The following is a 15,032-nucleotide window of genomic DNA, read 5'->3' on the forward strand; positions in this document are numbered from 1 at the left end:
ACTATTGATTCTCATCAGGCTGTGTCTTTATACCCACATACTCATTGACATGTTCTAAAACATATAGAAAAAATGTTTACTCAACATAATCAATATCTGTTCAATGCCCATTTTTGATTAATAAAAGAAATTTAGGTTTGGAAACCATAAACTTCAAAATTATTCTGTAATTTATACTTTTTTCAGTATTTTCTGTGTAATTACAACGTATAAATATCTGCTAAAGCTCAGTAATATTGAATTATTTGCTTGTAGCATAAAGATATCAAGTCCCAATTCTTACACTGCACATTGCAGCAACAGAAAGCAGATTCATAATGATTGTTTCTAGCACGATATTTTTGGTTTATCATGCAGACTTACAGTGCTGTCAATGTATGCTTCAGTCCACACGACATCGTGCTCCTGGTCAATGACCTTTGGGCGGCTGAGGACATGGAGATATTCCATAACGTTCTCCTGCACGTCAGCCAGGGTAGAGATCTGAGTAAAAAACCCTGTCAAAACACACAATTCCAGGTGACAAACCAGAGAGAACAAGTAAAAGAGGTTTTCAAGAAGAAGCATGATGTGGTTTATGTCTGTCATGGTTTTTTGCCTCTTTCCAAAGAGAAGATACAAAAGAGGAATGTTTCATCAGAAGCAGCCTCAAACAGTAATAATTGGTGAAAACAGATGCCTGTGAAACCTTTGGCCAGCCTTCAAGGCCAGGGTTTCCAACACTGCTATGAACCACTGCACTGTCTGTACTAAACTTTTATTTCAAGACCACATTTTTTGTTTAATAGTTTGGGCTTTTTTGTTTATTGCTGTCTGCTTTAAAATTTAGAAGCAGTATTATCCTTGCCCAACCATATCTCACCCACTTCTTCCTGTTTCAAGACATATTTTGGAGCAGAACTACAGAAAGAGAATGGTCATTGCATGGGCTCTGAAGCATTCATGCCTACACAGTGCGACTGAAATTAAAAAAGCAATATGTAATTTACAAATATGGCAGGTCACAGAAAACGTAGGCTACAACTAAAATGGTGTGCTTAGGTGATCCCAGCCTTGTGAATGCTTTAAAACATCTCTTCCAACCTGACAGCACTGAGAACAGCAGAGGCCTCAGCTATCTGAGCTGTCACCACTCCCTTTTCAGTGAGTAGATGTCAAGTATCCTTACACATCACAACCTTGGCATCTGGAGCCCACATCATGCAATAGTGATGAAGGACTGACAAATTGCAAGGCTAAAATTTCATCAGGCCTTATTTAAATGCATCGCTGGCCTTCATTTACTTTCTGTTAATGAGAAAAGACCAACATGAAAGAGGCCTCACGACAATTTTAATCATTTGACAAGATCACAGCTTCTGTGGAGCTGCAATATTAAGCTTTATTAAGCTCAGCAGAAAACATGGCAGCTGCAAAGAACTTCTGAGCTGTGTTTTTCTAGATGGGGCAATTTTGGCAAGACAATTAAGATGGTCTGTCTGAATCTAGAACTTTCTGAATCAATACACCAGCCCATAATTCAAATGCTACAAAATGGATGTTTCTGAATTAATTTTATCGGTCTGTGAATTAAGGCACAGTGAAAAAACAGACTTTTTAATAGAGATCTATAAAATAAAACATGTCGTGGCAGCATCCTAATAGATATCTTCAACTTGATAATAAAAAGGAGAAGGGATGCATTATTTGTGGTTTTTTAAACTAATTTGATTATAGTATGATCTCAAATATTCCTAGTATGGCATTCTTACTCATATATACTATTCATACTGTTAAAATATTCAATATTCTGTTTAAGGAATTTTATTTATTTGGTCCTTTTAACTTGGTGGAAATGTCAATACATAGTCAAGATAAAGAGTTGCTCTGAGCTCCTTGTGCACAGCTGCTGAGGCCATGTCAGCAAGAGCAGCAAGCCCATGCTCCAGTTTTTGCATTCCAACACCTGCTCCTCAGTTCCCTGGTGTGTGAATTATGCCACCTCAGAGCCCCCTCACAGTCAGCACTACCTTTTTTAACTCCTCAGCAGGAAAAAACTCGTGAAGGAAATGGGTAAGATTTGGTAATGACAAGCATGAGAGATGTATAATAATGTGGTAAAAGACAGACACTTAAGCTCTGCATGTGGGCTGCCTTTCCCCATTACACAGTCCCTGCATGTTTGGCTTGTTTTTCTCTAAAATGTCCACCATTAGACTGATAACTTTTCAAAATGCCTCCAGCTGATTTTTACATGGAGTGCAGTTTGTTTCCCGGGCACTGTGCAAAAGAGATGCAATGCTCTTACAACTAATACAATAGCAGAATTTTAAAATCCTCTGGGTGAGGACTAAGGAGTGAATTCATTGTTTCATGCAGCTGTAAAGGTCCCATGGATGTTCCCCCTTTCCCCCCAGGAGCCCTGGAGCAGGTGAACAAGCTCAGTGACTGGCTGCCTGCCACCCCAGAGCCCCCGTGCACGAGGGGCTGGGGCCATGCTGATAATGGGAATGGATGTCAGGGGGGCTTCCTGCACAGAGCTCTCCTCTGCTGACACAATGCTCTATAAACTGCTCCAGCTGGGGCACAACCTGCCTCGGGGCTCATCTGTCCTCTGCCTGAGCTGGAGCCACCATCAGACACGCGAAGCATTTTTCTCTCTGTTGCTCTCTCAGCCTCTGCTCCTTGGCACAGATGAATCCAACCCTTTGTCCACTTTATAATATGCCAAGGACAGTGATGACCCGGGACAAAATGTTTAAAAAACCAAATAAGTAAAACAGAGGCTGTCAAATTGCTACTGCAATAGTGAATTTTACTGGGAAAAAAAAAATGAATCCCAGCTGTTTGGTAAGCAAGTAATGCATTAAGTCTCAGCTTTATCTCTACAGCTTTCTGCTGGAAGTGATGCTGAGGGAAAGGCAGTGCCTGCCATTTCTAAGTTCTAGATGTTACTGCTAACATCTGGCACATGCACACTCAGCACTAGGAAATTTCCACCTTTGTTCACTTCAGAGCCTTAGTAAATCCTGTTTTCCTTAATATGCACTTGCTTATGATACAGAAGAGTAAATCACTGCAAATTCCACAAACCGCTCTGGAGGGATTTTGGGGATCTTGAATGTTTTAATGTATTTAAAATGGTTTGGTGTTTTGCTTCATTAAGCAAGCTCCCTCTAGATACGCCCTACTTAAACAGAAAAATGTAACAGAAAAACATGCTTGGGGTTTTTCAAGGTTTCACAATCAGAATGTAGAAGCTGAAGAAGTTTTGCAAGGTGGTGTGAATTTCCCCTGTGACCCATTTTGAGGGAAAGGGCTGCTGAGCACAGTCCAGTCAGCTGGAAACCCTGCAAACAGCCTTCATCTATGCTGTGCTTCCAAGGGGAAAATCACTGCAAGGAAAATTGATTTTAGGGTCATTCACCCTCAGTGACAACAACAAATTTTGGCCCACCCACACAAGGAGTAAACTGCAGTCCTGCTATTCAGCCAGTCTTTAGACCAGCTTTAATACAGTCTTCATCTGTTGTGCTGTAATCCCTCATTTCACTGAAATAAAACGGACAAGCTGTAAGTGAAAACTGCAAGGAAAAATCTAAACCTGAACTGTCCGACCATGACATGCTGTTTCCAATTGTGATTTTCAAAGCCAGAAAAAAAAATATTTAATTAATGATTAGAGGTAGAAGATTTTTTACATTATAAGCTATCAGAGAGCAGGTATTGTAACTATTAAACTGAGAGGGAAATAAATTTATAGGCGTAACAGTCATTAAGCTGTTTAGTTGATTCATATGAGTAAGACTCTGACTCAAAGCAACATGGCTCTGAAAAGAACAAAGTGGTCCTGAAGAATGACAAAGGTGACCACTTTTCCCCTGTGGGAATAAGGAAGACGTGGACCAGATGATCTCCTAAGGCTGCCTCCATTGCCTGGTCCTAATTTCTGAGTTGCTGTACTTAGATCTTTATGAATTTGCAGAGCTGGGCTAAAAAGTTAAAAGATTTTGTTGATTAAATTGTCTTCAAAAAAGATGCTTCAAAGGATTCTTATACTATTATTTAAACTAAATTATGGTGTAATATTAGCTGATTAAGACAAGACTTCAAACTGAGTAATTTCCATCAGCTGGACACAACAGTAGTTAAAGAAATAATGACTAAATGGATAGCACCTGATGCAATTCATCATAATGTAATGTGGCACAATGGAAAAAAAGAACTTTTTTCCCCAGGAGGAAAGAAAAAGGAAAACCTGAAGATTAATTGGGGTTTGGGGCTGTTTTTTTCCTGAATCATGCCTATTTATACTAGTTAATCCTTTTACTGCGGCATCTCAGCATTTTGAATTTTTTAATGCTCTTTTCCTTAAAGGATACAAACCAGTTTTTTTCAATTACATCGTCAGTTTCTCAAGGGATATGATGTCTGGTGTTTTACATACCATGCCTAACTCAGCAGGATTGTACCCAAGGTTCTTAGAAACCAAACTCACTCTGAGTAATAACAGATAGAAGACAACAAATGCTTTGAAATTAGTTTGTTCTCTGAACAAAAATTTAAGACCACATAGTTCAAAAGCTTCATACCTATTTTAAGGAAGAAAATTTCAAATTGGGGGGTTTTGCTCTTTAAATTGTATGTTACAAGACAATTAAGTGTTTTCATTTTCTGGGTAAAAGAAAACAAGCCATCCTCTGTGATTAGTTGCCAGGGACACCATATCTGTAGAAGGGTCAGATGTACAGGAGGGCTCAGCTCAGGGGTTCTGAAAACAAGGATTTCACAGAACCAACCTTTGTTGGCACAGGCCATCCACTTCAGGTTATCAGCAAATGCAGCTTCTCTTCCAATCAGATAGGTAAAAATACGGACCTGAAAGTAAAATGCAAAAGATAAATCAATTAATACTGCATTTAAAACATATCCAGTGGAACTTCAGATACAGATGTGCAATTCACAGGACAAACCCTTCCTAAGAAAGCATTACTGGTTAAGCATTACAGTAGCTTAAAAAATATTTCTGCCAGTAATTTCTTCCTGACAAAATGTGGGTTTTGTTCTATGTAATAGAATGGTTGATCTTTTTGAATGTGTTTAATATCTGACCTTTAACTACAGTTATGCTTAATGTGTAATTAAGAATGAACTAAAACCATTGGAGTAAAAAATGGAATGTTTCAGACAAATCTGTTTTGCACTTATAAATTCAGAAAATTTTTATTATGTAGGGAAAGAGGCATTTAAGTAGCAAATACTTCTGTAGATAAAGAATCTGTAACACCAGGCAAGATAATTCCCCTCAGTTTTCAAGGTTCATATGACACAATATCATTGTCAACACAGAAACACGTACTCGGTGGTAGCACTTTAACATCATTTCATTCATTTTGAAATTTAAAAAAAACTTATATTTTTCCCTGTTAGCAAATAATTCCTCATTCACAAATTATAATATTTGTAGTATAAAGTTGGTTTGTCCTAAGTTCCCATAGGTTTTTTTTCCCCACAGAAGTAGTTATAAAATACTCTGAAAGTCTCCCTCTTTACTATCAGCTGGGACACCCCATTTTCTCACTGGCCTTTTATCCACTTTCTTAATGGCCACATCCTGTTTCTAGGCATACACAGTGCTTTGTGTTATCATCATGCCTAGAGACCAGATTCCAATCACAAAACTCCCCCCAGTCTCTCAAACATAAAATATGCACAGAACTGAATTGTGATTTATATGGTTTAAAAAGTCTACACACTGATGGTGTAGTGTTGCAAGTTTGAGCCCAACAGTCTGCATAATCCAACTCTAAGACTCTAAAGAACACAACATTAAACAAAAGAATGGTGCTTTTATGCTTTGTTGATTACTATGAAAGCATTAATAAAGAAATTCTTTGTTCTGCAAAGACACATGAAAGTGCACTGTGAGATTTATAGTCTCAAAATACAGCATAAATCACTGTCATGTTTTATCTTCCTGCAAATGATGCTTGAAAATAGCCTATGATGAGACCGAATACTCTGAGAGATTTATACTTAATGATCTGCTTTAATCTATAGAGAATCAAACTAGACTGTGTTGCTAATAAAAGGAGACCAGCCTTATCTAAACAGATGAGCAGTAAGCATGATAACAGGCACAGGCAGCAAAATAACCTACAAAAAATAAAATTTCAACAAACTGTTAACACAGATCACCATGAGGAATGGGCTGTCTCTAGGGTACTGTTGCAAAGAGCTCAATGATTTTTTGCTGACTATATTTTCTATATCTAGTTTACTTAGTTTTGCTAGAAAATATTTTAAGCATGATAAAAATCTGCTAATTGTAATTACTTGAAAAAATAAAGGAATCTATGAAACAGAGAGCTAGAAAGTGAGTAATCCAGATTTATGAAGTGCTGTTTCCTTCCCTGTCCCAAGGTATTGTGTACTTTCCTCTACACACTTTCCATGGTACATGTTATACAAGTGATGTTTACCATGGACAGCATGAAGAAAAAAGCCTTTTATACAGTGAAATACAAGTCACACTATAATTTTAAAATACCTTTTCTATATTGTTCATGAATTAATAGAATGATTATGATTCATGGTAGTATTGTAACAAAATAGCCATGACAGGATCACAGGAAGTTATTTCAGTTAAAATTAAAGCCACTGATAATTTAAAGTTTTCCTCTACATTGACCTTAAAGACACATTAATAGGTATTGCAAATACTGTTTAACACTTCATTCAGAATAGAGAGAAAAATCCTCAAGATCAGTTCTGAGGGAAAACAATTCTAATTGTTCCTCTACTTCTAAAATTTTATTTGCTCAGGTCATTGAACCCACCTCCATAAACTTAATTCACTGTGAGCTTGCAGTGAAAAGCATTAACTATACACTGCACAAGTATCCAGGAATCACAGAATTAACTAGCTTGGAAAAGACCTTTGAGATCATTGAGTCCAACCTATGACCCAACACCACCTTGTGAATCAGACCATGGTAACAAATTATTAGAACTGGAAACTTGCATAAATAATTCTGCATTCTAAATCCCATTTTTCAAAACAAGCTGGGTTCTACATACCCTTTATACTGGTTTTTGTCATCTGGATAGGTACTCTACATGATAATTCTGGATGTATAACACCAATAGACAGGAAAAAAGTTACTGTGGCTACAGATTATTTTTTTTACTGCAGATACATAAAAATATAACAAAGTCAGTGTTACAGAAATACTACATTTATTTGGCAAGATAAGTTCAAACTACTTGAACTGTCATCCATGGATGAGACCTGTGCAGTGATGGGCTATCTATGGTGCAAAACAGGACACACAGCATTCTAATAACCACTGAAATTATCATTGTTCATTGATTAGACATTAAGGACCAGATTTAATATCCATCCATATTTTCAGATCCCAGGTAAGATATATGTTGGTAGGTAAAGCTGTTAATAGTGACCAATGAATTTTCTTCTTGTACATGTGAGATAACTGAATGGAAAGTGTCAAATCAGTCTTGCTCTGCAAAATGATTGCAGGAAATGCTTATTTTACTCAAACAACCCACATATAGCACTAATATTGTGTAGTCTGATGATAAATATGTATAGCAATTATAGTAAATACATATAGTAAATATAAATATGTATACTGAGGCATATGATTAAAATCTCTGTAATTAATAATAGATTAGGAAGTATGAGTCTGTCTCATTCTGTTGTTTTTATTGGACCTTGGAGAAAATCAGCTTTAATAGATAATGCACTATGCAGACACACACTGATACAGCTGTGTATGTTGGTATCTCATGGTACAGCAGAATGTTAGGACACTAAAACTTCCTTTGAATCCATATGGAGAGCATGTTCAGTCAAGGGAGACTGAGTAAATTCAAAGTTGTTATGGGCACATCCCAGAAGATCCAGTAACAACATTTACATAGTCTACATATGCTCTGGCTAACTGAGAATAACACAAATGAGAAAAACACCTTTGAATATCAAGTGCTGTGACTGAATCAGGAGACCACTTCCATCAGAGAGGGAATCAGCCTCGGAGGGTGTAGGTGCCTCTCTGGCAGAAAACATTATGGAAAGAGTGCCCTTCAGTCCTGGATAACTTTGAAAGCTTTACAAGATACTTGAAAGAGATACTCAAATACAAATATTTGCTGTGCCTGACCTGCAAAGTATTATATCAACTATATTAAGGCTTATCATGAGCTATGAGGCTTGGGGAAAAAAAATATTCTCAGGCAGATGCACTAGTCTTGAATTTCTATATCCTATCTACAAAACTGAAAATTGTAGATGTCAGATTCACTGAACACAAACCAAAGCTTACTCCAAGAGCAAAAACTTTAACCTTTAACCTTTTCAATTGCACTTGCTGTTTCTGCACAGTAGGTGCTGCAGACTGCTGTTTTTAAGCCAATGTTCACAGAATATGGAGTGAGAGCTGAAAGAAACTGAAAGGACAATGGAACTAGAAACTTTATTGGAGCTTGTGACTTTCTCACTTCATATTTTTCTGAAGCAAGTGTTGAATGGCAAAGAACACCATTTGAGATTGATATATTTTAATTATATTTAGAACAGCAGCTGTGGAAACCTCCCACATGTTACCTTCTTATTAAGTCTTATTCCTGACCTGGAAGGATCACTGACTGGAAACAGACTCCATTCAGTTCCTCTTCTCACTGAAAGATTGCTGCAAAAGCTCAAATGGTTCCAAACTGTGGAATCAAATTCATATTATGCAACCAACTAATTTCCACCGTGCATTTTCTGATGGTCACCTTCTGTGCACTCTGGTCCACACCAGTAGTCCATACTAAACCAGTGAGAAGCACAACATGCCAGCAGTTGTCACAAGCTGAGTTGGCAACTACTTCCATCTACACAGCAGAATTAACCAATATTAAAGCATCAAACCTCCAAGCTCAGAAGTTCAGACAAAACTGAACATAAATCTTGCACTGAGTAAAACACTTGAATCAAAAGCAGATACATAACTGCATACATTATTGATATTTTTATCTTGTTTACCCTCTGGTTTTTCTTTCTTGTTGCCTTACCTAGGCACAGATCATGGTTTGGACAACATAAGAGGTTGCTCTCTATTTCTTTATTGCAGCTCCTCAAATTTTGAAGAGTAAGAGAGTATTGTTAGCAAATTTCTTGCTTTTACATCCGGGGAATATTCTGAAGTTTGAACCTTTAAACTCCCGATAGAAAGTTTATCTAAAATCTCAGAGATGCATACACTCAACCATTAGTGAGGAAAGCTAAGAATGATGACTTCAATGACAGCTATTTCAGTGCTAAGCACTCCATCTGAAATATCCACTGAACACTTCCATCCATTATGTGTGGGCTAATCTGCAGTCCCTGAAGTGTCCTCACCTCTGAAACTTCATTAAACCTGCAGTGTAGGAAAGAGAATAGGGACCTTCTCCCATCTCTGTTAAGCAAGACAAGTCAATCTGCAAGATTCTACACAATGAAACTGTGAATTCATATCTTTGTGCCAAACAGCTGCTAAAACAGTATTGCCAGAAACTTTAAATACCGTGTGGGAGGGGAAATGGGACTTCTGCTTGAAGCTGACAGTGAAGACCTTTGCAGCTGCAAACTATTTCATGGACACCTTTAGCAAAACAGTCTTTCCTTTCTGGCTCAGCAAGAAATAAAAATAAGCCTGTGGCAAGAGCTATGGAGTTTAAGTGGGATATAGGGACAAAATTCAAGTTCCCATAGTGATAATCTGTGGTGGTCCAGGAACACCTCAGCTATGCTCTGCATAGAGGAGCAAATGGACTGACTGGGAACAATGACCAGTGTGAGACCAAGTGATTGTCTGAACTCCTAAGCAGCCTCACAAAAAAGAATTGATGTAACTGTTACAGGGCTCTCAAGGTGAGGGCTCTCAAGACAGCTTTTCAGAGGCACCTCATGCTTCCCACCCAACATTACACTGGGCTTGCCAACGCTTCCAGATTAGTCTTCAATACCATTCTTCTTCACATAATCTCATCCTCCTACTCCTCTCTCTGCAGAATCCTTTTGTACACCTCACCTCAGAAGACACCAGAGGGAAAAGGGGGATTCTGTTGGTTCCTGCATCAAGCAGATAGCACAGTCCCAAATTTTCCTGTGAGGAACAGACTGGATGCAGCCATAAAGGATTTTGAGAGACATACTGGATTCACTTATCATAATCAGTAAGATCCACAACAAAAAAATCTGAACAGGCCCCAGGTCTTTGCCCAAGAAACCTTTCCAAATCTGAAAAGGGAAAAATGTTGAACTTGTAAAACGTGAGATGTATTATAGGTGCTAAATTTAACTGATACACACACAATGAATCAAAAAAATAAACACAAATTCCAAGTATATTCAGTGCATCTGTTGGTTGCAAAAATAACATACAGGGCCATGAACAGGGATGGGAAAAGAGAAATAGAAGTATCAAGTGACTCTTGAACATTCAATTTATGTCTAAATATTTTCATAGCTTTTTTAAACTTCAGTTCATTTTTTATTATGAAGTAGTAGGAAAACCAAAAACAAGCAACTATTTGCATTGAGAAGTTAACAGCAAATTCCATGAATGATCTAAATGAGCACACCAAATGCTATGGAGGAGGGGTGCAAAGCCCTGTGATGCAATGTAAGACAGCACTACCTCAATATCTCCTGTCCTATTGGAGACCTTTGCCCTGTGAGGTGCTGAAAGCCTCAACTTGCAGCGCACTCAGAGCAAGGAAGCCATGAAATTGAAGACATTACCTCATGAAATTGAATCCTGAAATGTTAAGTTACTTAGTAAAAGGTTCTTCATTGTTAATTTTCCTCCTGCTATATTCAAAATACCTCTTCTGGGAAAGTTTACATTTATACATTTCCTCATGTTTTTTCCTTCCTGCAATTGCACACTGTACTCAGACAATTTTATAATAATGTTTTGTATTAGAGTGATATTAAAACTCCATACATTGTACCCTAAAAACTGATGGGGCAGTTAGCAGAAACAAACCCCAAATAATTGAACCGTCTGCGTCACTGTAAAACAAGATATTGTAAGCAAAGACTGCAAGAACATCAAGAAGCTGAGCCCTGCCGGCCCAAACATGCACATCCTGAACAGCTCTTAGCATAGACCTGTAACAAAGCCTCTGTTCTGGCCTTATTATCAAGCAGTGCAGGATAGCCCGGGAGCCCGGTCCTCGGGGGGACAGGGTGCCCAACGCCGGGCTAGCGCGAGGCCGATCGCCACGGGCTGACCCCCTCAGCAAGCTGGGTGATCATCAGCTCTGGAGTGATTGCAAGCTCTCTTAGCATCTCAGCCCTTGCTTGCTAAGGTAGGGTGCCCTCGGCTCGAGGCCGCAGCAGACGCCAGAGAGGAGAAGGAGAGGTCCTGGCGTTCCACAGCCACGTTTACTGGGGGAGTCTGTGCAGGGTCCCAGCCACAGCTCTTCTTCTCTCAAATGGGCTAAAGTAGGCCCCTTTTATAGGGTTAAGGGGAATCCAGACTTGACCAATAGTAAGGGTTAAGTAACATAGCCTATAGGGTTACAGAGATAAGCTTTGGGCAGGGGTCAGGGAGACAGGAACTTATGTTGCTGTCTCAGCAGTTCCTATTGTCCTTTCTCCGTGGGGCCTTAGCCAGGTCTGTGGGATTTACTACATAGACCTAGCTCAGAAATTCATGCAGGAGGAAAGGAAAAAGGTGCTGCAGTCAATCCCTTTGGGTCAGGGGACAGCAGCACTGCGTCACACTCACCTGTGAGGAGCATTTCTGGATCTGCTCTCTGGGCCTAGGGCTGCTGGGAGTTAGTTTTGGAAAACTCAACAAGCCACATGCTTTACATGAGACATCAAGTGAGGATATTTCTTCTAGCCCTGAACATGTGCTGACATACTTTACTGATTTACAGAAAATTGTAATGAAACTGAGGATTTACAAAGAATAATTTCCCAATACAATCACCCAATACATAAGAAATACTGCTAGCAGGGAGAGATGGCATGATGCTGTTTTACACTGTGCAAGGACAGAGGAGGTGATGAGAAAGTGACCAGCTCAAGGCTTATTAGCACAGGGCTTATTGTTTTCCTAAAAGAGTTTGATGATTGACATAGCTGTGAAAAAAAAACCTCAAAAAAACATAAACAAGACAAGATTTTTACATGGGACACAGGTTTTAGCCATTTTACACATCCTTGATTATTGGTCACACTGCACTGAATAAGATCAGTTCCTTCACAGGGGGTACAAACAGCACAGCAGGAGCTTAGCAATAAATAATATGCAAATATGTGGCAGAGCAAATAGGTTAAATGGTATTAAATAACCATTTAGGAGATGGTATTTAAAAGCAAAACAAAAACCTTTGACAAAATAGGTCTAATAAGCATCCAATCCTTTCTAGCTCTCTTTCTGCTTAGTGTGCAGCACATGTCAATGATGGCAAAGAGGCAGCCAATAATGTACCAAGTGTGGTACAACGATGGTAGCTTGAATGTACTAAATTCCTCTTAGCAGTTAACAAGTCAATTCAGCGAGTACAATTCTCACAGATTTTTGATAATATTAAATTCTTTGGCTAAGACCATGTCTAAGAAATGACATGCCAAAGACTACTCTTCAAAAAAAAAAAAATTCAAAAATCAGAGATTACCCCAAACCACTTTGTTGCCTTTAATGTAACTTCTATTTTCAGCATGAGCTATAACTGTAACAAATTACTTTGAGCCCCATGGGGTTGTGTTATAAATATTTCAGCTCTATGAAGAGTGTGAATAAAATCTTTAAACAGCCCTTCAAATATTGTGTAAGTACTACAAGTTATTACTGAATAACTATTTTAGAATTATTTTCCTGAGTTAAAAAAAATTATTTATTCTGCTTTTTATATCATTCCACTGGTACATCCAACCATGGTACAATGACTTCAATTACATGGGGTATAGGAGGGAGAGGAAAACTTTAACTCACTTTTTTTAAACTTTCAAATGTTGCCTGACATCAGTTTTCTATCATAACAACGTTACTATTTCAAAGTAAAATTAAATAGATTTATTGGAGCTAGGAACAAATTCTATGCTATCATCTGAAAAGCAAAGGAAATTTTCAATTCCATTCTTGATTTGCAAAATTCCAGGTCAGTCATTACAAAACAAGTTAACAAGTCAAGCCTAAATGAACTACCCAAACATAATTCAACTATACCTAATATTGACATTCTTCAAAATCCTGGAGGATTTGCTGAAATGTAGAACATACATTTTCTTCCTTAAATGCAAAATAGCAGCCTAAACAAATTAATTTGTCTGGATGGAGAGAAGGGGAAGGGATTAGAGCAGAAGCCATGACATAATCAGCTTTCTTGGACCGAACTGAAGCTCCTGTGGAAAAAGCAGGCTCACACAATTCCTGCTACTTCTCTACTCAACTTCCTTGTATATCAACTAATTTTTTTGCAGGAATGCATGAGAAAAGATGAAAATCAGACAAAATTCTAAGTAACCAAATACTGCCAACGTCTCCACTTCTGCTATTACACAGTTCCAGGATGTAACACAGAACAATGGTAACTCATTTACAGTGTACTTCACTGTGCATGGTGCAGACACAGATTAGAGGATGACATAATGGATAAAGCACTGCCCTTTCACCCCTGGGATTTTGTCCAGCCTGCACTCCTATCAGATAATGGCTTTGGCAATCTCCACTAGTCTCTTTTGGACACTAATCCCCACTACAGAGTCTCTATAATTCATCATATAATTTAATACACCTGGCAACTTTACCACCAGTTCATTCTTTTGTTACATAATGGCCCAAAGTGAAGTCAAGGGTGGTTAATGCTCTGACAACCGGCTATTATCTCCCATAACAGCTGATGTTGAGGGGATTATTGCAGTCATAAACCATTTTATAAAAATTGGCAACTGGGAAAGCAGTGTAAGAAAATAAGGTGATATTTAGAAGTTTTATCACTGATTTTCTACCAATCTGTAATGGAGTTTCTAGCATCCAAAAAATGCTGGAGAGGAAACTTGAGATTAAAGCTACAGCTCGTGAGCCAAGAAGCTGAGGCCTCAACAAGCTGACAGTCAGAAAGGTTTGACTGTTTTGAGGTTACAGACACGTTTTGTCTTCCTTTTTTTTCAAATATACAGTATATTTCTTCTTTATTTTGTCTCAATTATTTGGTCCCCACTTCATCAAGATTCTTCCATTTTCAGTTTGAAGTATTTCATCACTTTTGGTAGTCCAGTTTTAGACGCACAGCTTTGTTCACAAATGAACCAGGGATTTCACTGCTAGCGAGACCAGTCACTGAGGAGATAAGAGACCCATGAGACAAGACAAGGGGGAGTTGCACTCAGCTTATTGCAAAAGAAATCAGCTCACTGAAACTGTGGGAAGCATTGGGAAGATGCACATTTGAGGATCAAGTCTGAATTAAAATGACATTAGCACACAAGCAAACAGCCAAGAGTACCCAAGTAGTCACTGTCAAGGGAATTAGCACACACAACTCCCACTGGAAATAAGTATAGGTCCAGCAAAGTGGTAAAAAGGCATGGAAAATGTCACCAGATAAAAGTGAACAGAATGTAATTTTTGTTTGGCAGGCATCAGACTGTAGAAGGATAATTATAAAAGTTGCAAGGTGCTTCTGGGCTCTCTGGCACATCACAGCTACATCTGTGCAATGTCATTTTTTATCATGCAGGTGTGTAGCAATAGTTGGATGCTCTATATTTATTCCAAAAAATTGCTTTTTAGAATAAATTTCACACAAAAAAAAAAATCATTAAAATAAATCCATAGCCACTCCTGCTCTAACCAGGAGGCATTACTAAAATGTCCAGTTTAATAAAATATGATCCATTTGCAGAAGTTTTGCAGAATTGTTTTGAAGCGAGGTTCATGGCTCAGGATATCTGTCTCTTTTCATGCAGGCTTGAATTGAGCAAGCTTTCCTTCTCTACAAGGAGACATAAATCCCCCTGGCCTGTGCTTTGAACCGATCATTTT

The 15,032-nt window shown here is 38.3% G+C and overlaps 1 protein-coding gene across 3 annotated transcripts in view; it reads right to left on the reverse strand.

Annotated features, from left to right (window-relative positions):
* CACNA2D3 (calcium voltage-gated channel auxiliary subunit alpha2delta 3) overlaps positions 1-15,032 on the reverse strand; it is a 388,352-nt gene that overhangs the window by 135,943 nt on the left and 237,377 nt on the right. For all 3 annotated transcript variants that reach the window (XR_010784371.1, XM_066557980.1, XM_066557979.1), the window contains exons 12-13: positions 4,779-4,857; positions 364-497 (exon numbers count right to left, since the gene is read on the reverse strand). Coding sequence is in view for 2 of the 3 variants with exons in the window: in XM_066557980.1 (XP_066414077.1) it covers positions 364-497; positions 4,779-4,857 (213 nt within the window). In the remaining variant the exon portion in view is untranslated. The remainder of the gene's footprint in view (positions 1-363; positions 498-4,778; positions 4,858-15,032) is intronic.

The sequence above is a fragment of the Molothrus aeneus genome, chromosome 12 (assembly GCF_037042795.1).
Source record: "Molothrus aeneus isolate 106 chromosome 12, BPBGC_Maene_1.0, whole genome shotgun sequence".
Lineage (NCBI taxonomy): Eukaryota > Metazoa > Chordata > Aves > Passeriformes > Icteridae > Molothrus > Molothrus aeneus.